At 37.1% G+C, this 27503-nt stretch overlaps 1 protein-coding gene across 4 annotated transcripts in view; it reads right to left on the reverse strand.

Moving 5' to 3' along the window:
- ORC2 (origin recognition complex subunit 2) overlaps positions 1-27503 on the reverse strand; it is a 42302-nt gene extending 14799 nt beyond the window's left edge. Inside the window, exons 1-11 of one of the 4 annotated variants that reach the window (XM_015540980.2) lie at positions 27295-27503; positions 23878-23926; positions 22610-22713; positions 21999-22142; positions 13613-13702; positions 9920-10012; positions 9457-9488; positions 6570-6630; positions 4239-4432; positions 3119-3217; positions 44-153 (exon numbers count right to left, since the gene is read on the reverse strand). In XM_015540980.2, coding sequence (XP_015396466.1) covers positions 44-153; positions 3119-3217; positions 4239-4432; positions 6570-6630; positions 9457-9488; positions 9920-10012; positions 13613-13702; positions 21999-22142; positions 22610-22706 — 920 coding nt within the window. In that variant the 5' untranslated portion in view covers positions 22707-22713; positions 23878-23926; positions 27295-27503. The other 3 variants (XM_015540979.2, XM_042995038.1, XM_042995039.1) reach the window with 3 other exon arrangements.

Here is a 27503-nt window from a genome sequence, read left to right on the forward strand (position 1 = left end):
TGCTTTGATTTTAACACACAGACATGTAAATAATAGTACTTACCGTAACTGCAACATCCATTTATGAAATAATTGTTCATACTGTTGATTTAGTTGTTTAAGTTCAGCAGAAAAGGAAGGAGAAACCTTGCTCAGTAAGTTACGCAAAGTTTGCTTTAAAAAAAAAGAGGGAAGAAAATCACTTTCAAACCACATACATCAAAATCAACAGAAACTAAAAATATTTCCTTAGAGGTAGACATTAGAAGAGGCCATTAGTGGAAATATTACTTTAACCAGGCTTGGTAATGAGTGCATCAAATGAATACACATACTATTTATGGTTTAAGTATTTGTTTTCTTAAAACTTTTTGTCTAGAACTGTATCTATGATTATAAATTCCAAATATAAGGCTTTAATTTCTAAAAAGATCATTACCATAAGGAGATGATTAAACCTGCCTCCCAGCTTTGACAACAAATCCAGACAGACTTTTTAAAACCTATGAATTTGAAGAAATGTGAAAGCTTAAGGTAACAATATGAATTCTCAGAAAACATTAAAGTTTCTTTATAATTTACCATTATCACTAATAAAATAAACTTGTATCACTGCTCCTCTAAGAATCAAAGCTACTTCTAACAAATCCATCTTTGATAAGTATGGCAAAGTTTTTTTTTGTTTTTTTTTTTTAAGATTTTATTTTTGGGGCGCCTGGGTGGCTCAGTCGGTTAAGCGTCCGACTTCGGCTCAGGTCATGATCTCGCGGTCCGTGAGTTCGAGCCCCATGTCAGGCTCTGTGCTGACGGCTCAGAGCCTGGAGCCTGCTTCGGATTCTGTGTCTCCCTCTCTCTCTGCCCCTCCCCCATTCATGCTCTGTCTCTCTCTGTCTCAAAAATAAATAAAAACTTAAAAAAAAAAAAAGATTTTATTTATTTACAAAAAAAAATTTTTTTTAATGTTTGTTTATTTTTGAGACAGAGAGAGAGCATGAACGGGGGAGGGGCAGAGAGAGAGGGAGACACAGAATCCGAAGCAGGGTCCAGGCTCTGAGCTGTCAGCACAGAGCCCCACGCAGGGCTCGAACTCTCAAGCTGTGAGATCACAACCTGAGCCAAAGTCAGATGCTTAACTGACTGAGTCATCCAGGTGTCCCTAAAATATCCTTTTAATACTAAAGGCTAGAATTGCAGTTAACATCCCAGGCACTCAGGTCTATTTAGGTCTTAACTTATCCACACACTTAAAGAGAAACAGGATAAGTTCTAAGTAACTGGTAAGTGGGTAGTTTTAAAAATTTTCTCTCATTCCTTCTGAAGTTTAGAGCTCTGAAAAAGCAGATGAAGCACTCGTATCATTTCCAGAGGTCAATTATAGCAAATTATCAGAGCATACTCACACTTGAATGTGAACTCCGGAAAGTTATCTATAAACTTTAATTTCAAACTTTAGTGTCTGCGGAGAATCACGCTATTGGCCCCAATACTTCCCATTTCCCTATATATCCACACCCTCTGCCATGTGACTTTGCCTCCCACTAAAGAGGTGGAGCCTAGTTCCCTGCTCTTTGACTTTTTTTGCAGCCACATGATTTGCTGTGACCACTAGGACAAGGCAGAAGTGACACTGGGTCAGTTTTGAGCCCAGGCTATAAGAGGTCTTGTGTTTTTCCACTTCTTACATCTCTGGCATCGTCATGAGAAGAACATGGCTCAGGTGGCCTGCTGGTCCAATGAGGAAGAGAGACATATGGAGCAAATCCTTGATCGGCCAACCCCCACCTGACCCACAGACATGAGAAAGAAAACCTAAATGCTGAATGATACATGCTGAGACTATATTGGTTAGCTATGTCCACAATCACTGAAAGACCTTCCCCTCCCTCATTATTGGTAACAGGTGTTTAATAGAGGTCTTTCTGCCTCTCAGTCCTATGAAGTCCTGTTCTGACTCTAGACCCATTTATCCTTCTCCCATGTTGCTTATACAGAAATCTATGCACTAAGTAGATGTCAGTGCCATCTCCTCCCTAGAACAACTTGGCTTCTTGACATGTTTTCATCAGTCTCTGGTCTGAGTCCCAATACCAATACACCAGGTGACAAAGACAAAAACAACCACATAGCATCATGTCTTCCAGGTCATGGCAGCTTACTCTATATTCTCCTCTTTTCCGTATCTTGCAAACTCTTGTGAAAAGCCCTGTATACCTTCGAAAACTGCAAAAAGTCTCAATATTCTTTTTTTTTTTAAGATAGCATTTTTTATTATTTTTTAAAATGTTTTTATTTATTTTTGAGACAGAGAGAGACACAGCATGAGCAGGGGAGGGGCAGAGAGAGAGGGAGACACAGAATCTGAAGCAGGCTCCAGGCTCTGAGCTGTCAGCACAGAGCCCCACACGGGGCTCAAACTCACAGACCGTGAGATCATGATCTGAGCTTAAGTCGGATGCCCAACCGACTGAGCCACGCAGGCGCCCCAGAAGTCTCAATATTCTTTGAGCCAATGACAATCATCTCTTCTTGATTCAGATTATCAACCCCACTTTCTACTCAAAGACTTTCTCAGATGGGTTCTGTCTTCTCTGTTAGGGACATACCAGTCAAAACCCTCAGTCAAAATACCTCAAAAACTGGTATTTTTTATTAAATGAGATACCAGAACCATAGTATATAGTAACTTTATCTTACTGTACCGAACAGGTTTTCTGTAATATCAAGAAGCAGCTTCCCTCTGTTCTTTGTAACTAAAGGTCTGTAACTAAAAGAGTCCGGTCAAGGTCTTTATTTTGTGACCAGTGTGAAGTTCAATGAATATGAGTTAAAGAATAACAGAGATTAATGCTAATGGATAACAAAAAACTATGGCCCTGATGATTATCATAAATCCTGAAGAAATGATAAAGTAGAGAAAAAAATGTAATTATAGTATATCAAACAGAATTCAAATCTATTGAACCATTTACATATAATGAAACATATAATAGTTATGTTACATTAATTTGTGTTTCATTTTATCAGGATAATAATTCTGCTTGTGTAAACTCACTCTTCACATTTGCTGCTTATGCAGTATATTTTTTAGCTCACAATTAAAAAAAAAAAATATATAGAAGTAACGTTTCTTGCAACATACCTGATCCAGTTTAGCTCGCTTTAGTTTCTGTAGTGTTCTGTCAGAGGTTAAAACTTTTGAACTGCTATGAGCTTCAAAATATTCTTCTACTAAATCACTCTGAAAGTGGATAGAGCAAAATCAATTCTTAGTTTCAGATATTTATTTTATATCAAAACTAGACAGTAATATCAGAATAAGATATGTGAAATATTTGGCAGCATTTTCTTTTTGCAGCGATAATACAGATTAAGGACCAAGCAAATTTAATTCTATTTAATTCTAGGAGTAAAACTGAGTAACTCTTAGGATCATAAAAGTTAAAAGAAATGACTACATTGAAGTAGTCTTCAAAAAAATGATTCCTAAGTTCCAACATAAAATTTCTACTTAGACTTAAAAAGGGGGGGGGGGAGGTGGCTAACGATCAGGACCTTCATTTTGCCTCACACAGTCCTAGCAAATGTTAATATTAGTACAGCTAAGGAACTGAAAATGAGGAAGAAATCAACAGCAGAGTAAAAAAAAAAAAAAAAAAAAAAAAAAAAAGAGCTGCCTACCATTCCAGTAAAATGGCTTACTACTTCTTCATGAACTTGGGGCTAGACTAACCTCCATGGTGGTAAGAAGGGATGGAAAACCTTTCAGGCAGTAGGCTTCCTACATTGCTCTGATTCTTTACACCAAACACCAGATAATTAGCCTTTTCTCAGGTCATGGTGCTTACAGTGTTCCTCCAAATAACTCAACATGGACCCACAACCACTTCACTTACTACTTAAACTGACTTGACCGTATCAACAATGTTACAAAAACAAAACTATATAAAAAGGTATACACTGAGAAGTCTTGCTTCCAGTTATCCAATCAAAATGTATTTAAAAGCTCATTTTTTATACAACTAAATTGAGATGTCAGCTTTAGCACATGGCATTGATACATGAATGTGGATGCAGACAGGCCAGAACAGAAAGTTCAGAAATAGACACAAATATATACGGGCACTTATGTGAAAGACTGAGAAAATATAGAAAAGTAAAGGAAAAAAATATATTAATCCCCCATTTGGATCTCTTTTCTTAGGGTAGCTTATCTTTAAGATACTGCACAATTTTTCTTTAAGATTAAAGTCTCCACTTACTGTTTTATCTCTTTTCATTTTCTTAGAAGGTGTTCCTTTACAAACAGGAGCTGAAACTACTCTATTCTGAGATGGAATCTTTTGGCTCAATATGACTTCGTTAGTGTCCTCTTCATATTCTTGTGCAACTCCTTCATCATCTTCTGAGTTGGAAGCAGAATATTCACTTTCACTGTCAGAATGAGACCTTGGAACTGTGGGGCAAAAAAGCAATCAGGAAAATTTGACAGTCTGACAAGAGAGGCATTGAAGGGTAATGGAAAGAGCATGGACTTTGAAATAAGAGAATTTTACTTCTGGTTTTGTCCTTATTTGCTGACGATTTCACCAGAGCTAGTTATATAAAGTTTTCTGAGCACTAGTTCCCTCATTTATCAAATGAGGCTCAAAGTGCCTAATTTAATGAACCACTGTGAAGACTACATTGAAATGTATATAAAGCAACTAACAATGCCTGACACCCAGGAACTGTGGCAGAAAATGCCAATCATACCTAGTATCATTCTCTTTCCTTCTTCCTTGCTAACAGAACAGTTTTGTAATATGTGGCAATGTGTCTCACCCTAAGGGATAAATAATCATGGTAATTATCTTTTCCTTTGCCAGATACTTGTTTTCCCACCTCTTTTGCATCTAGGATTGGCTATGTAACCCTCTGACCAATGAAACTTGAGGGAAAATTTGCTAGAAGCTTCTGGGAAAGATTTCCCTCACTTATGGAAGCCATTTATTTATACCAATAGCTTAAAGCTATAGAAGCCATTGTGCAATATGAAGCATTCAAACCAAAAGGTGAAAAATGCTGGTAGCAAAGCAAGAAGACAGGCAGAACCTGGGTCTTTTACGATACTGTTGAGTTAACTCAACCATGGAACTGTGTATCCCTAGGCTTCTCATGATGTGAGATAATTAAATGTCTATGGCTTAAGCCATTATTGTAGAATTTTCTGTTGCTGCCTATACTGGAAACGCCATCCTGACTCAATAAATGGTAGCTACTATAAAAACTATCAATACATAGGCACATTCCATCCCAGAGTTGATAAAATAATTTTGCTTTTTCTTAAGTTTATTTATTCTGAGAGAGAGAGAGAGAGAGAGAGAGAAAGGGAGGGAGGGAGGGAGGGAGAAAGGGAGGGAGGGAGAGAGAATTCCCAGCAAGCTCTCCACTGTCTGCGCAGAGCCCAATGAAGGGCTCAATCCCATGAACTGTGAGATCATGACCTGAACCGAAATCAAGAGTTGGACGCTTACCTGACTGAGCCACCTAAGCACCCTTAAAATAACTTTTAATTTCCTAGAAGGCAGGACCATGTCTATTTACTTGGCTTTGTACAGCATTCAGTACAACTATGAATATTTAAACTGGTTTCATTATAAAATTTCTAAGCACATCAATAAAACCACTTACAAAACTGTCTCAAAAAAACCCTAAAAGGCGTGTAATTTTACTGGAGAGACATTTTAACTAACCTTAATATCTACTGACTATAATGTAAAAGACATAAGTGTTAAGTGTTGGAGTTAAAAATATAAGAGAGAGTTCTTGGCCTGAAGGAATCTACAGTTTAATTGAAAAAATGAACATATCTTTTCATGAAAAGAAGTTAAGTAGTGACAATAACAGATACTAATAGGAGGGTGCCTGGCTGGCTCAGTTAGTAGAGCATGCGACTCTTGATCTTGGGGTGTTCAAGTCCCATGCTGGGTGCAGAGCTTACTTAAAAAAAAAAAAAAGACAGTAATAGCTAACACCTGTTAAGCACATATTAAAGTCAAGCACTATACTAAGTACTTTTGACATCTTTTATTCCCATTACTCTCAGAACTATGGGGCTGGTACCATTATTGTCCTTGTTTTGCAAATGAAAAAAACAAGCATAGAGAGGTCTCTAAGTGGCAGACTGAAGATAAAAAGCAAGCAGTCTAAGACTAGAACCTATATACTTAACTATTACTGCTCCTTGTTTAGGTGCTTCTTTTTATAAAAACTCAGTTTTGTTTTGTTTTTTTTAAGTTTATTTGAGAGACTGTGTCCACACAAGCAAGTGGGGGAGGGAGAGAGAAAGAGGGGGAGGGGAGGAGAGCGAAAGAGGGGGAGAGAGAGAGACAGAGAGAGAGGGAGAGAGAAAATGAGAATCCCAAGCAGGCTCTGCACTAATAGCTCAGATTTGAGATTTTGAAATATTTAACTTTAGTGCAGAGACCAATACGGGGCTTGAACTCACAAACCGTGAGATCATGACCTGAGCCAAAATCAAGAGCTGGATGTTTAGCTGACTGAGCTAGCCAGGTGCCCCAAAAAACTCTTGTTTAAAAAGAAATACATACCTATTAATCTTTTCCTTATACCACTAGGTGCTGTTGATAGAAATTCACTTTTATCGTTGTTCTGTTTAAAAATAAAGCAACATGGTTTCAATTATCAAATAATAATGACATAGAAATTAATGACGGATGAGTGGAAGAGGCTAGAAAAGAAGAAAAATATTTTCTTTTCATTAGACTCCCTTTGAATTAGATGAGCCTAGTTCCTAGAAGTAGAAAACAATGACAAATTAATCTGTCAGGAAAAAACGGTACGGCAACAAAACAATACAACAAATTCCAAAGGATTCTTTAAAGTGATTCTACAAGTTGAATTCCAGACATCTATAAAGTATGTAAAGAAAAAATGTATATGAGCCTTTTGAACCATTTTCACCCATCAGATGAGCAGAATATTTTTTTTTAAAGTGGATAATATCCAGTGATAATGAGTAAGCAAGGAAATAGGCACACCTATGCATATGGACCTTTTAATGTGTTAGCAATTTACTGGTGGTAAAGTATTACCTTCTTTGAGGAGGAGAGAAACAGAGATCTATACATTTTATGCCATTATTTTAAAAGTTTTAAATTCTTTACAGAAGTATAAAGTCTATTTTTCTTTTCCTCACAGAATATAATACTTAAAAACCAGTAAACTGCTAGCACATTAAAATGCCCACTGTTGTATATAAGTTAATTTTTAACAATACTGATAAAAAGATAAAGTACCCTGTGTTATTTTGGCAATATGAAATTGGGACAAAAAACTTAAGTCTGTTGTCTTGTGATAGGTTCTTGGTGCTAGTTTCAAATGTTAATGAATTCTGATTTGGGAATACGAAGAACAGTATTATAATAAATGAACTGAGCCCAATGAGTATATAACATAAACTTTTTTGATCCAGATCCTTAAAAAATATTTTTACATTTTGCCATCTTGATCCAGTACACATGTGCACAGTCATATAACTGAAATAAATTATAATGAAGTAATACTTACAAAATAGAAATTTTCAATTTTACAGTCTCTTACTTTTTAAACTGTAGGTCATGTCCTACTAAGCTCATCTCAAGACCGTGAGTTGAGACAGCCTGCCTCCATATAGCTTAATTATCAGGTCTGAGAACACCAATGTCAAAATAACCGTTTCAGAAAATTCTTGCTCAAAAAGGTAAGGCTATAACTTACTTCAGTGTTTGCTACAGAAATTTCTGCAAACTGATTTACCTAGACAATTTGGGTAACCTGTTCTCCAATCAAGATAATAGATTACTCAGCAGGGCAAACAGCTTATCACAAAATAGTTCATTCATCAAGATGCAGTTCAAGACCCTCTTCTTACTGTGTCCACCAATCCTCAAATACATGTAATGAATTTTGTCTAATACAGATCAATTCCCCATCTTGATAGTCATGCCTTAAACCTTTTAAGCCCAGATCCTCAAGCCCTATACATACTCTCTCCTGAACTCTCCCTTCTAAGACAGTGCATTAAATCTGTTACAGAGGTTGTCTCTCATTGTGGTAGGTTTTGTGATGGTTTCTTAGGGAAGTGACAAGATCCACTAATGTGATGTGATCCATACCTTGAAAAAGAATGCATTAATATATCTAAATTCTTTTTTTTTCTTAATTTTTTTTAACGTTTATTTATTATCAAGAGAGAGAGAGACAGAGCATGAGCGTGGGAGGGGCAGAGAGAGGGGGAGATGCAGAATCCAAAGCAGGCTCCAGGCTCCAAGCTGTCAGCACAAAGCCTGATGCAGGGCTCGAACTCAAACTGTGAGACCATGGCCTGAGCCGAAGTCGGACGCTTAACCGACTGAGCCACCCAGATGCCCTAATATATCTGAATTCTTGACTGGATTAGGGGAATAGGTTTTATTCTTTTATAGTGATACAGTATACAAGATATAATACAGGAAAAAAGCATTGTTAAAGACAAAGGAGGCTCTGACATGTCTAATCTCACATCTAGACTTGCCTAAACAAGACATTCACATGTCACAGGCCATAACCATGGCCCTGAATGTCTACACTCACATTCTTACAAGGGGTTCCCCAAACTTAGCCTATACATAAGTCCAGGCATGTCTAAATTTATAGGCACCCAGGCCTGGACACACTCCACACTCACATACTCACTGCCCTGGATTCATTCATGCCCATCTGGGTTTGCTCATATCCAGGCAGGCCACTTGACAAGGCATAATGAAAAAACAAAATCACACAAACACAAAAGAGAGAGGATAAAAATTGTCATTTCATTTCAAACCCTGGAGAGAGTTTACCAAAACCAACTTTGTTTTCAAATGTAAATTATGGGGGCTTCTGGGTGGCTCAGTTGGTTAAGTGTCCGATTTCAGCTCAGGTCATGATATCACAGTCCATGAGTTCGAGCCCCATGTCAGGCTCTGTGTCTCCCTCTCTCTCTGCCCCTCCCCTGCTCATGCTCTGTCTCTGTCTCAAAAAAAAAAAAAAAAAAAAAAAAAAAAGTAAATTATGAAAGGATAAATAATCCACCTTATGAAAGGTGGATTTAATGGATCTTGCTATTAGTCCCTCAAGAAACAAGAGAACATTATGTATATAAGCAGAACAAAACAAAACCCATAAAATTTCCAGGCCAGCTCCACTAACTTGACATAGGGATAGTTCTGACATAGAAATAGCACAACAGTTGTGTCTAGAAGACCTGGCTTCATTTTCCAGCTTTCCTCCTTCCCAGTTAGACGAACTTAGACCAGTCACTTCACCTCTCTGAACCTCAGATTCTTCATCTAATGTAAGGTGTGTAATTGGCAAATACTGTGTATTATAAAGTGCTATATAATTTAAGAGATGAAGTGGATATTCTTCATGTCTTTGAAACACTAAGGTTTTTGCTTGTTTCAGTCAAATGCTTACCTTCACCTGAACTTTGTCTGAAGCAGAATGTCCTAAAAAATAAAACAAAAAGACATTACTTACCATGATACTTCACTTTTCATCATAGTCTAGTTTCATTCAACTGCCCCACAACTGTCCACAAACTGTAAGACTTCCAAATCCCTAAAGCCTTATTTCAAATAGAATGTGGCAAAGCAAATCTTCCATGAACATTTGGGTAACTCAAGCAAATGATAATAGGATTTTAAGGGTGTTTCTAATTGGCCCTATCAATCAACTTCAATCAGCAGATATTTCCCCCTTTTACTGATAGCTAAATATGGGTATGTGAAGGCACAAATTGGGGGTATTAACTGCATTTGGTTGAATAAATTTTCAGAACAGAAAAGAAGAAAATATATACAAACACACTTAGACAAGTAAAAAATATATAACTTGAAGCAACTATGAAAACTATCAAAGAACCAAGGTAAAATCTTACCCTTGCTACATTGAGGAATGTTTATCATAATTTCAGGATCATTCTTCAAATTAACTGAAACATTTTTTCTTGGTGTTTTTGCTAGTTCTGAAGCTGTAAGCAGACAAAAGAAATGTAGAAAGCAATCTTTAACAGATGATTAAGGGGTGGATTAAGATTAAGCAGATGAAGGGGGGAAATCGCTTTATTTCACTTATATAAATTCTTAGGGGGGGGAAACCCTGCCTGCTACTATTACCAGGAATATAAATAAACCTATCTATATTAAGAGTACTGCCTCTTTTACCTTAAATCTTCTTTCAAATATCTACAAATTGTCTAAATAAATAAATAAATAAATAAGGCTTTGACCTTACTGCTTTCTAAACTGTCATTCTCTCTCCCTGTCCTTTCCATCAATAATTTTACACTCCTTCAATTTCTTTATCATATATACTTGAGGCATATCTTTGTCAGAGGGTAAGAAAGAATGGCCAGAAAATGGGATTTAAATCAAGTGGAAGCTGTGTATATTTAAAACTGTACTTTAAAAACTCTTAAATCTCCCATAACATGTGGTATATTTTGTGTCTAAAACTATAATACATGTGAATAATGTATAAAATATAGCATTGAGCGGATAGCTGTTTCTGTAATGGAGCATCAGATTAAAAAGTTGGCTTCTAAACACAAAAGGCCATTTTATATGAAAAATATAATCTTTACCTTTAAAAATACTTTCTCGAGGCATCTGGGTGGCTCAGTCGGGTAAGCATCTGATTCTTGATTTCGGCTCAGGTCATGATCTCATGATTTGTGAGTTCGAGCCCCATGTTGGGCTCTATGCTGACAGCACAGAGCCTGCTTGGGATTCTCTTCCTCTGTCTCTGCCCCTCCCCTGCTCTCTCTCTCTCTCTCTCTCTCAAAATAAATAAACATATTAAAAAAGGTAGTACATTTGTGGGGACTGTCATATTTTGGATCAATATCAAGTCTGGAGGATAAATTGTGTGAAACAGGTTAGAAAGAGCTTGAGTCAGTAAAGTGGCTTTAATTTACATGAATTCAACTATACTTTTTATTAAAAAAGAGGGATATAATTTGAATAGCATATATATTCAAAAATATACCTTTTTTCTCAGTGAACAATGTTCCAGTGTGTGTTAAGCTGGGAAATGTAAATCTATTCCTTAGTTAGGCTCCATTCCACGTGCCTCTCACACTACTGAGAAAGTAACTACAGTACAATATATTTTTTTTATTTTTTTAAAAAGGTTTTTAAAATTCATTTTGAGAGAGAATGAGTGAGGGAGGGGCAGAGAGAGAGGGAGACAGAGAATCCAAACAGGCTCCGTGCTATCAGCGCAGAGCCTGATGTGGGGCTTGATCCCATGAACTGTGACATCATGACCTGAGCCAAAATCAAGAGTCAGAGGCTTAACCAACTGAGCCACCCAGGTGCCCCCATAGTGGAAATTTTAAAACAAAATTTTAAAATCCTCTTTGCCTAATGATAGCTTCTCATTAGGCTATTATTTGATCCTATCAACCAATCTATTTTCAATTTCCCTAAAGTCATCTTTCTCCAAGCTGCTGAACTCCTTACTGTCCTCTCTACTTGGTATTTCTACCTTTGCTCTTTTGTTTGCATTTATTAACTCATCACAGATATGCATTTTACAAAGATTCCCAATCTAACTCCTAGTGTATTTCTAGTCCTGTATCTTGGTTAGACCAATTTTTTGAATCATTTATACATAACAACATGTGATTTTCTGGCAGGTTATAATTATTTTAAAAATACTAAGGCCTTCTACTTCATTGATACAATTAGATGTAAACACAATTAACAACAATAAATAAGTCAAAGAAACTTTTTTTTTTTTTAAATTTTAGGAACGTACAAGCAGGGGAGAGGCAGGAGGTGGGGGGGAAGAGAGAGAGAGAGAGAGAGAGACAGAGAGAGAGAGAATCTTAAGCAGGCTCCACGTTCAGTACAGAGCCCAGTGTAGGGCTTGATCCCATGACCCTGGGATCATGACCTGAGCCGAAATCAAGAGTTGGATGCTCAACCGAATCACCCAGGTGCCCAAAGATACACTTTAAAGAAAATCACAACTAAACACAAGTCCAAACTAAATACAGATTTTGGAAAGTACCATCAGTCTCAAATTATCCAGAAAGCCATCTTTTTGACTGTGAATTTCTTTCATTTGTGATGACAGAAATGCCGAATATAACAGTACTGAAGTTTCTTGCAGCCCATACAATATAAGACATATATTATGGTTATTAAGTGCATGTGGATTATCTACTTGAAGAACTTCTACTTGATTACTCCTCTGGGGCTCCTCTCTTCACTATTAGTTCTCTTTCTCCAATGTTCTTTGTCCTGTTTCATTGTTTTGGGGTTTCAGGTTAGTCTTGGTGTCTATCTGATCCTTTCTCTAATAATTACTTTAGCATTTCTTCTCTGGTTTCTCAAAGATCCTATAAAGAATGCAGTCATTTTTACAGACTGAAAAACTGTTAATTTCTTAATGTGCATTATGAACATTAAGAAACAGATCAATTCATGTAAATTATTGTATGTCAGGTTCAGAATTAATAATGAATTTCATATTATACTTTTCAGAAAAGCTGAATACTGCAAATGATTAAATATTATAATGTTTAATATTCAGTAACACAGATGTTATAATTCTTATATATCCCTCATCAATGTGAACACTTAAGTTTTTCACTTGATCTTGAATGTTTACCTGGTTACTGGCCAGGATGACTGCATATATCGGTATTCTGTAATTATAGATTATAAGCCCTATTATACAACTTGACATTTTACTGGATAGTTAATTATTGTTCCCTTGCTCTTGACTTCTTGCCGTTCCCAGACCTTCATATACTTATGGATCTAATTTTCAAACTACTTTCATATGTTATTTCCTTTCCTCAAAGCTTTCAAAAATGACCCCTCATACCACAGGACCCAAATAAAGTGCAATCTGAATTTTTTAAAAGAATTGAATTGATAGTTTAATTTTAATGTTGTATGTAATTTATTTTAGTCTAGTTTTCTGAAAATTAGTAATCCATGTAAAATTAGTATAAGTGGTAACTTGAGTAAGAAAAAATATCACAACAGCCCATTTGTAACAATTTTATACAGTTTTCTACAATACATTTTTCTATATATAGTATAAAATTCTTAGTCATTAAATTCAGATTATCTGTGACTTAAGACGCTCATTTACTTAAAACTTTGTTCAGGACCTATGGCTAGATGTGGGAAGAAAAGAAACACAGGATTCCTCCTGTGAGAAGCTTAAAATCTAGCTGAGAACAGAAGACATCTGAGCAGGAGCATCTGGGTGGCTCAGTGGGTTAAGCATCCAACTTCGGCTCAGGTCATGATCTCCAGTATGTGAGTTCGAGCTCCACGTCAGGCTCTGTGCTGACAGCTTCAAGCCTGGAGCCTGCTTCAGATTCTGTCTCTGTCTCTCTTTCTCTGCCCCTTCCCCACTTGCACTCTGTCTCTCTCTCTCAAAAGTAAACAAACATTACAAAGAAAAAACATCTGAGTATGAAAAATAATTGGTTTTACATATGCTTGAAAATATGATACAAAACGATATCCCTCATTGTTTTAGGGAATGCATTAGGATGATAACTGGGGAATGTAATTAAATACACCTTCTTAGAAAAACAACATACCTAATTTAGCCATCTTTTCAGAGTGTTTTCTATTCTGAAAAGAATAAACTTTATTCCCACCATCTGCAGCAGAGCCATTTTTCAAAGATTCTGAAAGAGAAAAAGCAATATGCATTTTGGGAAAATAGGCAAAATTAACAGAAAAAATAAAATTTTAACTAAAAATTTAAGATCTGTACCCCCGTCTTGCATAAAGGTTTAACAATACATATTTATACATAAAATATTTAAAAACAGATGACAGACTATGTTTATATAAATCTGAAACACAGAAAACACATTATTCTTCACAAGTACACAAAAATAAACATATAAACACACACACACACACACACACACACACACACAAACACACACACGCACGACCCCCCCTCCTCCCCAAACCCTCCAGACTAGAGGTATATGCATTCAATTCATGATACTGCTGCACCTGAGGGAAAACAGAAGGGGCTCTATTAGTTGTTTTCTTCTTGAAGTAAACACTGCCAAGTACAATTCAGTTAATTGACACTGAGACAGGTAACAGCTGCTACATGGTGGAAGCTCTCTTACTATCAAGACTATGACCTAATTTTCATTCTTCAATCATCCCTTTTAATAACAACAGCTACCTACAACATACCGGATACTCATCGCTAGTAGCCTACTCTCTGGCATAGTAATTCTCAAAGTGTGATGGGGGACTGGGAGCCAAAACTATTTCATAACAACACTAAGATATTATTCGATTTTTTCGCAATCAAGAGTAGATCATAGGTATTCCAGAGACTACGTGATGTGTGATGACAACACCATCCTGTGGGCTAATGGAATGTGTGAAGCAGATATGAAAATTCAGCTGTCTTCTATTAAGCCAGACATTAAAGAGATTTGCAAAAATGTAAAACAAGGACTTCTTCACTAGTTTTCTTTTTGGAAATAGTTGTTTTTCAAATCTATGTAATTCAGGTTAACATCTAATGGATTTTATTATTGTTATTATAAAACAGTGCCAGACTGTTCCGAAGTTGATGTTTACTATCCTTACTATTTAAGAGTCCCCACTGTCTATGCCCTAATACTTGGCATTATCTTAACTCCTTAATCTTTGCCAATTGAGTGGGTATAAAATGAATCATATGGGGACAGTTGTTTTAATTTCCCTTTCCCTAATTGCTAATGAGGTTGAACGTCTTTTCACATGTTTCTTATTTCTAAAGAGGAAATATCTTTTTCTCTATCCTATGACTTGTCTTTTCACTTCTTTAGGGTGTCATTTGATGAAGAGAAGTACTGAATACTTTTTCAAATAGACTTTATGTTTTAGAGCAGTTTTAGGTCTAGAGCCAACCTGAATACAAGGTACAGAGATTTCCTATATACCTCCTGTCCTCACAAACGCACAGCCTCCCCCACTATCAACATCTCACCCAGAGTGGTAGATTTGTTACAATCTTGAACCTACACTGACACTTCATTATCACCTCAAGTCCACAGCTTATATTAAGGTTCATTCTTGATGTGGTACATTCTATAGACTTTGATAAAAGTATGATGACATGTATCCACCACTGTAATATAATATACAGAATAGTTTCAATGCCCTAAAAATCCTCTGTACTCAACCAATTCAGATCTCCCATCCTCTAACCACTGGCAAGCAGTGATCTCTTCACTGTCTCCACAGTTTTGCCTTTCCCATAATGTCACACAGTTGGAATCATAGCTATTGGCTTCTTTTCAGATTGGCTTCTTTCACTCAGTAATATGCATTTAAGGTTCCTCCACATCTTTTCATGCCTTGATATGTTTTTTTTTTAAATGCTGAATAATATTCCACTGTATGGATATATCAATTTATTCTTGGTTAACTTTTTGGTTGTTTCCAAGCCACGGCAGTTATGAACAAAGCTTCTGTAAACATCTGTGTGCAGAGAGTGTGTGTGTGTGCATGCATGCGCGTAGGTTTCTGAATGGATATAAGTTTTCAACTCATATGAGTAAATACAAAGAAGGAAAATTGCTAGATCATATTGTAAGAATATGTTTAATTTGTAAGAAACTGCCAAACTGTCATTCAAAGAGCAGTACCATTGTGTAATAAATGAGAACTCCTCTTGTTCCACAGCTTTGCTAGCATTTGGTGCTGTCAGTGTTTTGAATTTTGGCCATTCTAATAGGTGTGTAAGTGGCAATCTCATCGTTGTTTAAAGCTGCAATTTTTAAATGACATATAATGTTGAGTATATTTTGAGTTGAGTAAATACAAATCACTAGTTGCCATCTGTGTATCTTCTTAGGTGAGACGTCCTGTTCAGAGCCTCTGCTCATTTTTAAATCAGGCTATCCATTTTCTCACTGTTGAGTTTTAAGAGCTCTTTGTGTATTCTGGGTAACACTTCTTCAACAGATGTCTTTTGCAAATATTTTCTCCTAATCTGTGGTTTGTCTTCCTGAGAAGTGCTGAATTTTAATAAGGTGAATGTGTCAACCTTTTTTAATTACATTAAAAGAAATTCATCTATAATCAAGTCAAAACCATATTCTTATATTTTCTTGTAAAAGCATTTACAATTTGCTTTTCATACGTAAATCTTAAATTAAGGTAATTAACTTGTTTAAGATGGGAGGTAGAGATCAAATTCTTTTTTTCATTATGATACCCCATTGTCCCAACACTGTTTACTGACCAGTTCATCCTTAGCAGAGTGATCTGCAATGCTGCCTCTCTCTTATATCTAATTTTCACATACATTTAAGTCTGTTTATGGCAAACCTGTACTTATGTACCTTAAGTGTCTGGCGCAGAGACAAAATATGAATTTAAAGATACTGAGTAGTTTCTATGTAAACTAAATTAAATGCTTTAGAAATATTTGATTAAAGTTATTAGTAAGCGCAGTTAGTTTCAAATCAGATATAGGTGAGAAATCATAAAAGATTTAAGAAAAAATTTGAAAAAACACAAAAGCACACTACACTGATACTGCATCAAAAGTATCTTTAAATGTACAATCTAATGGAGGGAAATGAAACCTGAAATCCCAAATGGTGCATTATGGATATGCTGTCTAAAAAAACCCAACACCAAAATCAAAAGGTGATGATGTTCTTCAACCAGCTGACTTCTAGCAAACTTCTGTTGAAAGAAAAGACTCTGGTGGGTATGTGTTTGTGTATGTGTGTGTATATGTGTGTATATATATGCTTATATATAAAACAAAATGTTTAAAGTATTTTTATGATTTTCTGGTTCTGATATTTTGATTGACTAACAATGATTCTAATCATATTGTCCAAAAAGGTTTTTACTACATATAGAATTTTTCTTTTTTTAAAGGACACTATTTTCTTAATGTTTATTTATTTTTGAGAGACAGAGAGAGAGAGAGAGAGAGAGAGATCATGCTTATGTGAAGAGAATGTGAGTGGGGGAGGTGCAGAGAGAGGGGGACAGAAGATCTGAGCAGGCTCGGCGCTGACAACAGCAAGCCTGACACAGGGCTTGAAACCATGAACCACAAGAGTGCGACCTGAGCTCAAGCCGGACACTCAACTGACTGAATCACCCAAGTCTCCCACATATAAAACTTTTTAATAAGTTTTAAATGACTCAAAATGCACAAAACTGAAAAAACTATGAATATACAAATCACAAAAGAAATTAAAGTGGGTAATAAATGTAACAAAAAATATTTAATTCTGATGAGGGATCCTAATACTAGTTGATACAATCCTTCTAGAAAGCAATTTGGCAACATGTATGCTTTATAAAGTTCATACACTTTCACCAGTAATCTACTTCTAGGACTCTCTTATGAAGAAATAAGAGATCTAAACAAAGATTTATGTCCCAGGGTAATCACTACTGTATTAGTTAAAATAAAAAGTCAGACAATCCAAAAGTCTAATAAAGGCCAACTATGTTGTTTATATATCAGAATGCAATGTTATTTCTGTAATACACCATTTCACACCCATTAGGATGGCTATTAAAAAAGAAAAACAGGGGCGCCTGGGTGGCTTAGTCAATTAAGTGTCCGACTTTGGCTCAGGTCATGATCTTGTAGTTCGTGGATTTGAGCCCTGCATTGGGCTCTGTGCTGATAGCTCGGAGCCTGGAGCCTGCTTTGGATTCTGTGTCTCCCTCTCTCTCTGCTTCTCCCCTGCTCACGCTCTCTTTCTCTCTCTCAAAAATAAATAAACATTAAAAAACAATTTAAAAAGAAAAACAAGTGTTGGTATGCATACAGAGAAACTAGAACACTTGTGTTGTGTCCTGTTAGTAGAAAAGTAAATTGGTGTAGCTGCTGTGGAAAATAGTATGGAGATTCTTCAAAAAATTAAAAATAGAATTACCATATGATCCAGCAATTCCACTTCTGGGAATATATCCAAAAGAATTCAAATCAGGGCCTCAAAAAGATATTTGTACACCCATGTTCATAGCAGCATTATTCACAGTAGCCAAAAGGTCGAAGCCACCCAAAAGTCCATTGACAGACGAATGGAAAAATAAAATATGGTATATGCATACAATGCAAAATTATTCAGCCTCAAAAAGGATGAAAATTCTGACACTACAACATGGATGAACCTTGAGAACATTATGCTAAGTGAAATAAGCCAGTTACACACGCAAAAATACTGTATGATTCCACTTAACATGAGGTACCTGGAGTAGTCAAATTCATAGAAAGTATAATGGTGTTTGTCAGGGGCTATAAGGAGAAGGGACTGGGGAATTGTTTAATGGGTAGAATTTCAGTTTTGTAAAATGCAAAGAGTTCTGGAGATTGACTGCAAAACAATGTGAATGTACTTAATACTAAACTATACACTTTAAGATCATAAATTTTATATTACATGTATTTTACCACAATTTTTATTTTTTTCTCACATTTCTAAAAAGAGGTTTTCCAAGAATTTTCTAGTAGTCAACTAACAAAGAATCAATTATAGAGTTACACTGTTCCTAAGACTAAAAAACAAACCAATTGTTCAGGAGAAGCATCAATAAGACAAATTGCTCTTGAGGACACCTAATTGCTTTGAGAGATCTTTGGGAAAAATCTTCTATTTAAGGCTGAGATCACCCAGCACCTCTATGCAGTGACTATTCTACAGACTAGATGTGATTAACAGACTAAGAATGATGCCAGGTATGTCAAGATGTGTGCTTTTTATAAGAAGCAGTTTACACTTTGATAGTAAGTAAAGGGATTAATAAAATATTTAGAGGTCATTGTTGAAAGGTTGTTTTCTTTTAACTATTCCTAAGGATTCTTTGCCAAATGTCCTTCTATGTTTTAAAAATAATGCATATGGGGGCACCTGGGTGACACAGTCAGTCAAGCATTGGACTTTTTTTGTTTTTAATGTTTATTTTTGAGAGAGAGAGAGAGAGACAAAGACAGAATCTGAAGCAGGCTCCAGGCTCTGAGCTGTCAGCACAGAGCCTGATGAGGGGCTTGAACTCATGAACCAGGAGATCATGATCTGAGCTGAAGTCGGATGCTTAACCAACTGAGCCACCCAGGCACCCCAAGCATTCGACTCTTGATCTAGGCTCAGGTCATGATCTCATGGTTGGTGGGTTCAAGTCCCTCATCGGGCTTGCACTGATGGTGTGGAGCCTACTTGGGATTGTCTCTCCTCTCTGCCCCTCCACTGCTTGTGCTCTCTCTCTCTCTCTCAAAATAAATAAACTAACTTAAAAAAAAATGCACATTTGTTTTCTATTATAATAAAAGATTAGAAAGAAGCTTATTGTTCATTATCTCAAAGGAGGCTAAAGAAGACTGTAAGAGATGTCACCATTTCCACTCTGAAGAAAACATTAAAAAACTCTCCTTCCTAGGGGCGCCTGGGTGGCTCAGTTGGTTAAGCGTCTGACTTTGGCTCAGGTCATGATCTCGTGGCCTGTGAGTTTGAGCCCCGCATCGGGCTCTGTGCTGACAGCTCAGAGCCTGGAGCCTGTTTCAGATTCTGTGTCTCCCACCCTCTCTGACCCTCCCCCGTTCATGTTCTGTGTCTCTCTGTCTCAAAAATAAATAACTGTTAAAAAAAAAATTAAAAAAAAAAAAAAAAAAACAAAACCAAAAAACTCTCCTTCCTATACCATAACTGGAACACTATTCTCCCCAAAACACATTTTGGCAAACAAGAAAAAAATCAAAACAGAAAGAGTCACGTCTGTGAGACTTAATTGTTAAGTTATAGACTTGTCTATTGTACATACCCACAGCCTAATGAAAAGCTCCATTTCCTGGACACAGAGACCGTCAATACAAGCTTATGTGTGTGCATGCACATACAGACAGAAAATACACAGCCAACTGTTAACAGTTCTAGGTTCTCTAAAGCATGCATTCTCAACAGGAATATATTGCTCCAGATGGATTAAAAATTGGCTCTTGGTGGGAGGAAGAATGTGAAAATGTGAAAAACATCTTAGATATTACAATGGTCTGTGGTCCTCCAAAGAGCCACAGATATGCAAACAGATATATAAACAGATATATATCATATATATAGTATCAAAAATTCATGGGTGGGGGCAATTAGGAGAAAATGTCTAAAAGAAGGCTCTTTTGGGGATGATAGTAAAAAATAGGCTGAGAAACACTGCTCTAAGGCAAAGATTCCCATTAAGTGTGCAAAATTAAAGGCATAGGTTATAGGTAGGCTGAGTAATGATCCTCTCAGGCCTCTGTGGATGCCAGTCAGGGCTTGCAGAAAGAGCAGGAATAAGGGTTAGAAGCCCGAGGGCATTTGTCCTGGTCTGGGGCATTCTCCTCCATTTATTCCAGTGTGCTTCCAAATATCATTTGCTGTGAGCGCTTTTAAGTGAAAAAGCTTGGAAGCACTGAGTTTCTACTACAAATATGTATTTTTTTTTAAGATTTTATTTATTTTTTTAATGTAATTTCTGCACTCAACGTAGGGCTCAAACTTACAACCCCAAGATCAAGAGTCACAGCCAGGTGCCCCACAAATATGTATTACTTTTACAACAAGAAATAAAACAAAAACACTTTCAATCTCTTCTTAGGTCTAGCGTAATAGGAGTCAAGAATTCAAAGTTCTATTCAGAACATGCCCTAAAAATGTCAACTATCCCATTGGGGAAACTTTTAAAAGAATCCACTCTGTCCACTTAGTCTATTGAGGAACAACGGTCATTTTTTGTATCATGCCATTTAACAGTGGGAACTAAACCAGAGGCGTTATTACTCAAGAAGTGACAAAAAGGTCAGGAGTAGTGATGATGACCATTTATAAGCCAAGTATGAGAGAGTAAAAAACACATACATGAGAGAGACAGGTGGCATACAAAGAGAACAGATGCACAGAGATGACATGAGGGAGACTGGGAGATCCATGAAAGCAAAGTCCCTAGGTTTTTAATGTTGTCTCAGTTCCAATGCCCCTAGTGCCCAACAATACTGATTTTGTTCCTTAGTCTTTATTTACTAAGCCAACTTAAGTAGATCTGTGTTCCTTGAGCCCTAACTATAAGATAATAAGCCTAGAATTTTTTAAATATAATCTGGCAGGAATCTGGTTTAGATGTAAAAAACAAAAAACAAAAAGCAAAAAAACCCCAGAACATCAGCATGCCTACATTCAAACATTACTTCTTGGAATGTCCCCTCTATTTCTATAAAGAAGACCAAATTGGGCACTTGGGTGGTTCAGTCAGTTAAGTGTCCCACTTCAGCTCAGGTCATGATCTCATGGTCTGTGAGTTTGAGCCCCACATCAGGCTCTGTGCTGAGAGCTTGGAGCCTGGAGCCTGTTTTGGATTCTGTGTCTCCCTCTCTCTCTGCCCTCCCCCACTTGTGCTCTGTCTCTCTCTCTCTCAAAAATAAACAAACATTTAAAAAAAAAAAAAAAAAGACCAAAGTAATAATGAAGTGACTTGCTTTATGAAATTATTTCAAATTAATTAAAAATATATAGGTATCTTAAAAAATAACTTTAGATTGGTCTGTAGAATTTTTCTAAAAATAATTAAATGCAGGACTGGTTGCTTGTGGGGGAAAAAAACTAAAGAAAAATGTAATGGAAACTCAGTGCTTCCAACTTTTCCAACTGTACATAAAAAACTGAAGCAAGCGCTTTTCTGATGAGAAATAAATATAGCATGCATGACGAAAAAGTTCTGGAGATGGATGGTGGTGATAGTAGCACAACGTTATGAATGCATTTAATACAACTGAGCTATACACTTAAAAATGTTACAGATGGTAAAGTTTATATTATATGTAGTTTACAATTAGAAAATAATAATATGGTACACCACTGCCTAACTTACCAGACTATTTTTATGTATCCTGCAAAGCAATTTTAGCTACTAGCAGAAATTTGAGTGTACATTCCCTTTCCCCAGTCCCCAAAATACCTTGAATATCTTGTCCTAAAACTTCCACATAGTTCTGATCTTTTAAGACTTCTTGGTCATCTTCTTCCAAATCATATTCTGGCTTCTTTATTATTTTTTTTGTGTTGACCAAAAGCTGAGCTCGCTCCTTTTTTAATTTAGCTCCTATAAGAACATCCAAAGAATTAGAACATTACAGGTATAAATTCTTTCTAAATATTACATTTAAATAAGTAAAATGTACTACTTATATTGTCATTATTTAAAATCTGGAAGAAAATTCACTGTTTTCTCTTTGATGAAAGTATATACCACTCTTCACTACAGTTTATATAATTTTTAAAAAAACCCTGAAAGTGTATTATTTTGGGGGGGTCAAAATAACTACACATTTTAATTACAATGGGTAGTTATCATTTATCCCTATTATTAAGCATTTCATATCAGATAAAGCTTTATTATTTTTAATTGTCAAAATTTTGGAGTAAACTAAAAAAGTGGTTTTTATTTAGTCTTACTAGATCAAATACTTTGTGCTATATATTCAAAATAGAAGGTTAAAATATTTTAAAAAGTGAAATAATCCATAACCATCACATAAGCATCTCTTCAATTGTATAATCACTCTGTACCTCCTTCTCTATCAAGAATGTGATTAAGAACATCATCATCTCCCACAAATTGAACCTCCAGCATCTTGTCTTCTTTTAATTCCAGTTTACTCATCATTGCCAACCTAAACAAAAGCAATAAAGCACTAAAAAGTGATGAAAAATTCATTATCAACAGCCAAATAAACATTCGCAGACGTATTTGTACAAAACACTTAAAGTCTTAAGTATGAAAAATATATTATACATTATTGTATTAATACTGTTTTTTTGATAATAGGTAACTCAGTTCTTTATCTGAAAATGGAAAAGACAGGAAGAGGCAACTGACAGTTGGAAAAAAAACAAATTCAATCCAAACAAGGCAACTAAAGTATAATAACAGGGAACCAATTCTTCCTGTAAAGAAAGCTCTAACCAATCTACAGAATGATAACATTATCAGAAAGGGGGTGGTTAATACATGACAGTTTAGAAAAGGGACAGCCAGGCAAAGAATAATGGTTTGGTAGATTTTAGTATCTATTCATTGGAGATAAATAGTCCACTGGCGAAAGTCTATGTACTTCACTGGTATACCAAACCTGGATCAAACAATCCTCAAGCACCTCCCTGTACTATTATTGCATGCTTACCAAACTTTACAATTATGAACGTGGCTTTCTGGGTATCATGGCAACTAAACAGTAAACATGAATCTTTCTCTTTTTTTTTTTAATTTTTTTTTTTTTTTTAACGTTTACTTTTTTTTGAGACAGAGAGAGACAGAGCACGAACGGGGGAGGGTCAGAGAGAGGGAGACACAGAATCTGAAACAGGCTCCAGGCTCTGAGCTGTCAGCACAGAGCCCGACGCGGGGCTCGAACTCACAGACCGCGAGATCATGACCTGAGCCGAAGTCGGCTGCTTAACCAACTGAGCCACCCAGGTGCCCCTAAACATGAATCTTTCTAATACTTTATAGTCACTTCTTCACTGATCAAACTTCAGAGTTTGGCAAGCAAAACCTTGATCAACTCTGCCTACTTTGAAAAAACTTAATTTCAGAACTTATAATACTAATGGCCTGAAACCAACTGTGATTCTAACTAGCTGCTAACTCATTGGTTTACCCAAAAAGTGAATTTTTTTTCTCTCCTCCTTCTTCTATAAATCCTATTTTTGTCTTTTCTCCTAATAAGAGGCTGACTACATCACTCATGAGTCAGTTACTTGTGTGCAGATAACTTACTAAATGCTGCGAAATTTTCTTCTGCACACTTAAATGACTTGTCTCTATTTTCACTTACCTTTAAAGGTATTACACATTCTGCAGCTGGAAAATTCAGGTAGAGTCCCCTGCAATTGGAAAAAAAAGAACTTGGTCAAGTCAGCTAATAGGAAATAAAAGAAACAAACAAGTTCATGAGTTTTAACAAACAAGATGAATACATAAATACAGTTCTTACAAAGTCAAACGTTATTATGAAGGCATAGGAAAGGGCAAAACAGCCATCAGCATTTTGGCCAGGAAGTACTAGATGAGAAGATCTGGACCATGGGGGCAGGTGGCTGGAGAGAGGAGGCCAAAATTTGAGCACTTACTATATGCTGGACACAGTTTTGAATATTCTATACATATTCTCATTTAACCCTCACCAACTCTATTAGGTTTTTGTGTATAAAGATAATACTTCATCTATAATTTATATGACCATTGCCAGCAGACCATATAGTTTTGGGCCATTTTTCTAGTCATGATACTGCTTTCTACCATGGGGAATTTGGACATATTACAGAAAAAGTTTAATGCATCTACATGACATATTAAAAAAAAAATTTTTTTTAAGGTTTATTCATTTTTCAGAGACAGAGACAAAGCGTGAGTGGGGGACGGGGAGAGAGAGAGACATAGAATCTGAAGCAGGCTCCAGGCTCTGAGCTGTCAGCACAGAGCCCGACTCAGGGCTTGAACTCACAGACCACAAGATCATGACCTGAGCCGAAGCTGGATGCTTAACCGACTGAGCCACCCAGGTACCCCCATCTACATGACATTTGTATATAATAAACTTATGATTTCTTTATATATGTATAAAATAAAGTTTTTCTGAGGGGCTGTTTGTCAGGCACTCTATTAGGTACTTTCATGTATAGTAGACCATTAAATCCTCTTACTCATCCAAATTCATGCAACTAGAAAGTGTCATAAGGGCTAAAACCCAAGTTTGATTCCAAAGTCCTTGATCATGCTACTACACACTCTTCCTGCCATTAAATACAAATCTGTTGTCCTGAATGCTTGTTCTGACCTCTGGAAACTATTCATCATATATCTAATCATTTTCCCATCTGGCAGTTCAAACATCCAAAGATTTCTACGTTCCTCCAGGTTTCCAGTTCATTAAGTTAAACACCCCTAGTTCTATCGAGCATACATGTTTTTAATCACTTTTTTAAAATGTTTGTTTAATTTTAAGAGAGAACGGGAGTGGGTGCACAAGCGTAGAGAAGGGGCAGAGAGACAGAGGATCCATAGCAGGCTCTGTGCTGTCAGCACAGAACCTGACATGGAGCTTGAACTCATGAACCGTGAGAACCATGAGACCATGACCTGAGCCGAAGTCAGATGCTTAACCGAATGAGCCACCCGGACGCCCCTATCAAGCATATTTTTAGGAGCATGGCCAGATTCAGTCTAATGTATATTGTTTTAAAATATAAACAGCGGGGCGCCTGGGTGGCGCAGTCGGTTGAGCGTCCGACTTCAGCCAGGTCACCATCTCGCGGTCCGTGAGTTCGAGCCCCGCGTCAGGCTCTGGGCTGATGGCTCGGAGCCTGGAGCCTGTTTCCGATTCTGTGTCTCCCTCTCTCTCTGCCCCTCCCCCGTTCATGCTCTGTCTCTCTCTGTCCCAAAAATAAATAAAAAACGTTGAAAAAAAAAATTAAAAAAAATAAAAATAAAAATAAAATAAAATATAAACAGCTATGTTTAAACATAATATAAACAGCTGTTTAAAATATAAACAGCTATGTTCTACAAAGGATTTGAAGTACTGACAATAAGCAAATGCAATAAAACAAACGACAAACTGTAATAGTAATAGGAGTCTGGATCCAGGAAAAAACAAAGAAAGCAGAAAATACATCATACAAAGAACAGTGGCTCGGAGCTAACTGGCAGCCAAAGTGAAAAAGGAATAAAGGTCAGTTGCATAATTCTCATTCACAAAAGTTTAGTAGTTCCTTTGGGGAAAGATTTTCAAGGAAAATTTAAAAACAAAAATTTTAGACAACTGAATATCGTCTTTTGCAATTTCCCTATGGTATTTTACATAAGAATTGCCTGGACAGAGGCGTCCTAACTTAATATTGTTTGTGGCTGAAAGCATTTCCTTTTCTAGATTTTAAGCCATCTTATTACACAGTACTGAATCACCAAACTGAAGAAACTTCTATAAAGACTTTGAAAGAAATCTTTCCTTCTTTCTCCAAAGATTTCTGAAAACAACAAAACAACAAACAAACAAAATCCACTACTTGACAACCACACAATAAAATGCAAATTTTTAGTGACCATTTACTCTTCAAGGCATTGTCTTTGGGTGCTGAATTTTAAGTGGACTCCTTATAAGGAGTTAACCAGTCAGGTAATACAGCAGCACCAATGGCGTATTAATGGCAAAACACTCCCCTCTAAGAGCAAATAAAGGATTTGCTACAATTTTTAAAAACATAATCCTTAAAAAAAAGCTGGCATAGATTAGCACTAATTTTGATCTCAGATAAGCCTAGGTTCTGATCTTAACTCCACACTCACAACTGTGGACAAAACGATTAAATGAGCTCATGTGCGTGGCATATGAAAATACTAATTGAATGTTCCTTATCACTGTTTTTTTTTTAACCTCAACTTAACCATGTAGATTTCTTGACATCCCTACATCTCGTCTAATAGAAAAGGTGCTCAGTAAATGACAAATAAATGATACCTATTTAACGTGCAGTGCCAATACCCAACGGTGTAGTAGAGCCATGCTATTTTTCCTTCAGACTGCCATTTAACTAGGGTGTAGGTATGATGGTTTTGTTAGGATTTCAGTTGTAAGACGAAAACCAATGCATCAACATCCTTTTAATGTAAAAAGCTCTACCAGAAGAGCCTGGTTCATCAACATTTTACAACCAAGCATGGTGCCAGGGTGACCGACCAGGCAGCAGGATTCATTTGGGGGCATCCGGGCTGGGATGCCATCAAAGGTTCTCACTCCTGTGGCAGTTCTGGGACGAAATCTGTTCCTCGTTGTGCCTGCTCCTCTCTGGTCACTTTACACTTTTGTTACTGATTTTCACAGTTCTCTCTTTACGAGTACAAGGCTCTTTAAGCCGAGAAACTGATACGTTGACAATGCGCCCCTTGCACAGAAGGCCTATCACTGCTGGAGAGACCGACCAACGGTACTTCCAGAAAGAGGCTGTCACCCCAGCAAGTATTTATGGACTTTGGCCCGGGCCTCGAGCCACTTACCAGTTGGCCGCGCCGGGGGTCCTCGGGGGTTTCGGGCTGCGTGGGGAGGGCAACGACCCAGCCCGGAGAGCCGAGGGGGAGCCCTCTTCGAGACGAGTACTGCAGCTCGACTGCGGAGCTGGACGCCACCGGACTCACCTCACAAACCCCGAGTTAAGCGGGAGAGGGAAGCGGGCTGCCCAGTCGTCCCACCACTCACCGCTAGGTCTCCGCCAGGCGCCGCTCGGGCCGCCCAGCACCTGCCGGCGGTACCCCGCTGACTGGGCACTCTAGGGGAGGTGGCTACGGGCCCAGCAGGAAAAGCCAGATGCCTGTTAAGCACAGCCGGAGCAGGGTCTCAGGGTCTCAGAATCGCAGAGACGAGGAGGGAAGCCGGGAGGCCGGCTGGGGGATGGGGGTCCTGCCTGT

This window comes from Panthera tigris, chromosome C1 (assembly GCF_018350195.1).
Source record: "Panthera tigris isolate Pti1 chromosome C1, P.tigris_Pti1_mat1.1, whole genome shotgun sequence".
In the NCBI taxonomy this organism is placed as follows: Eukaryota; Metazoa; Chordata; class Mammalia; order Carnivora; family Felidae; genus Panthera; species Panthera tigris.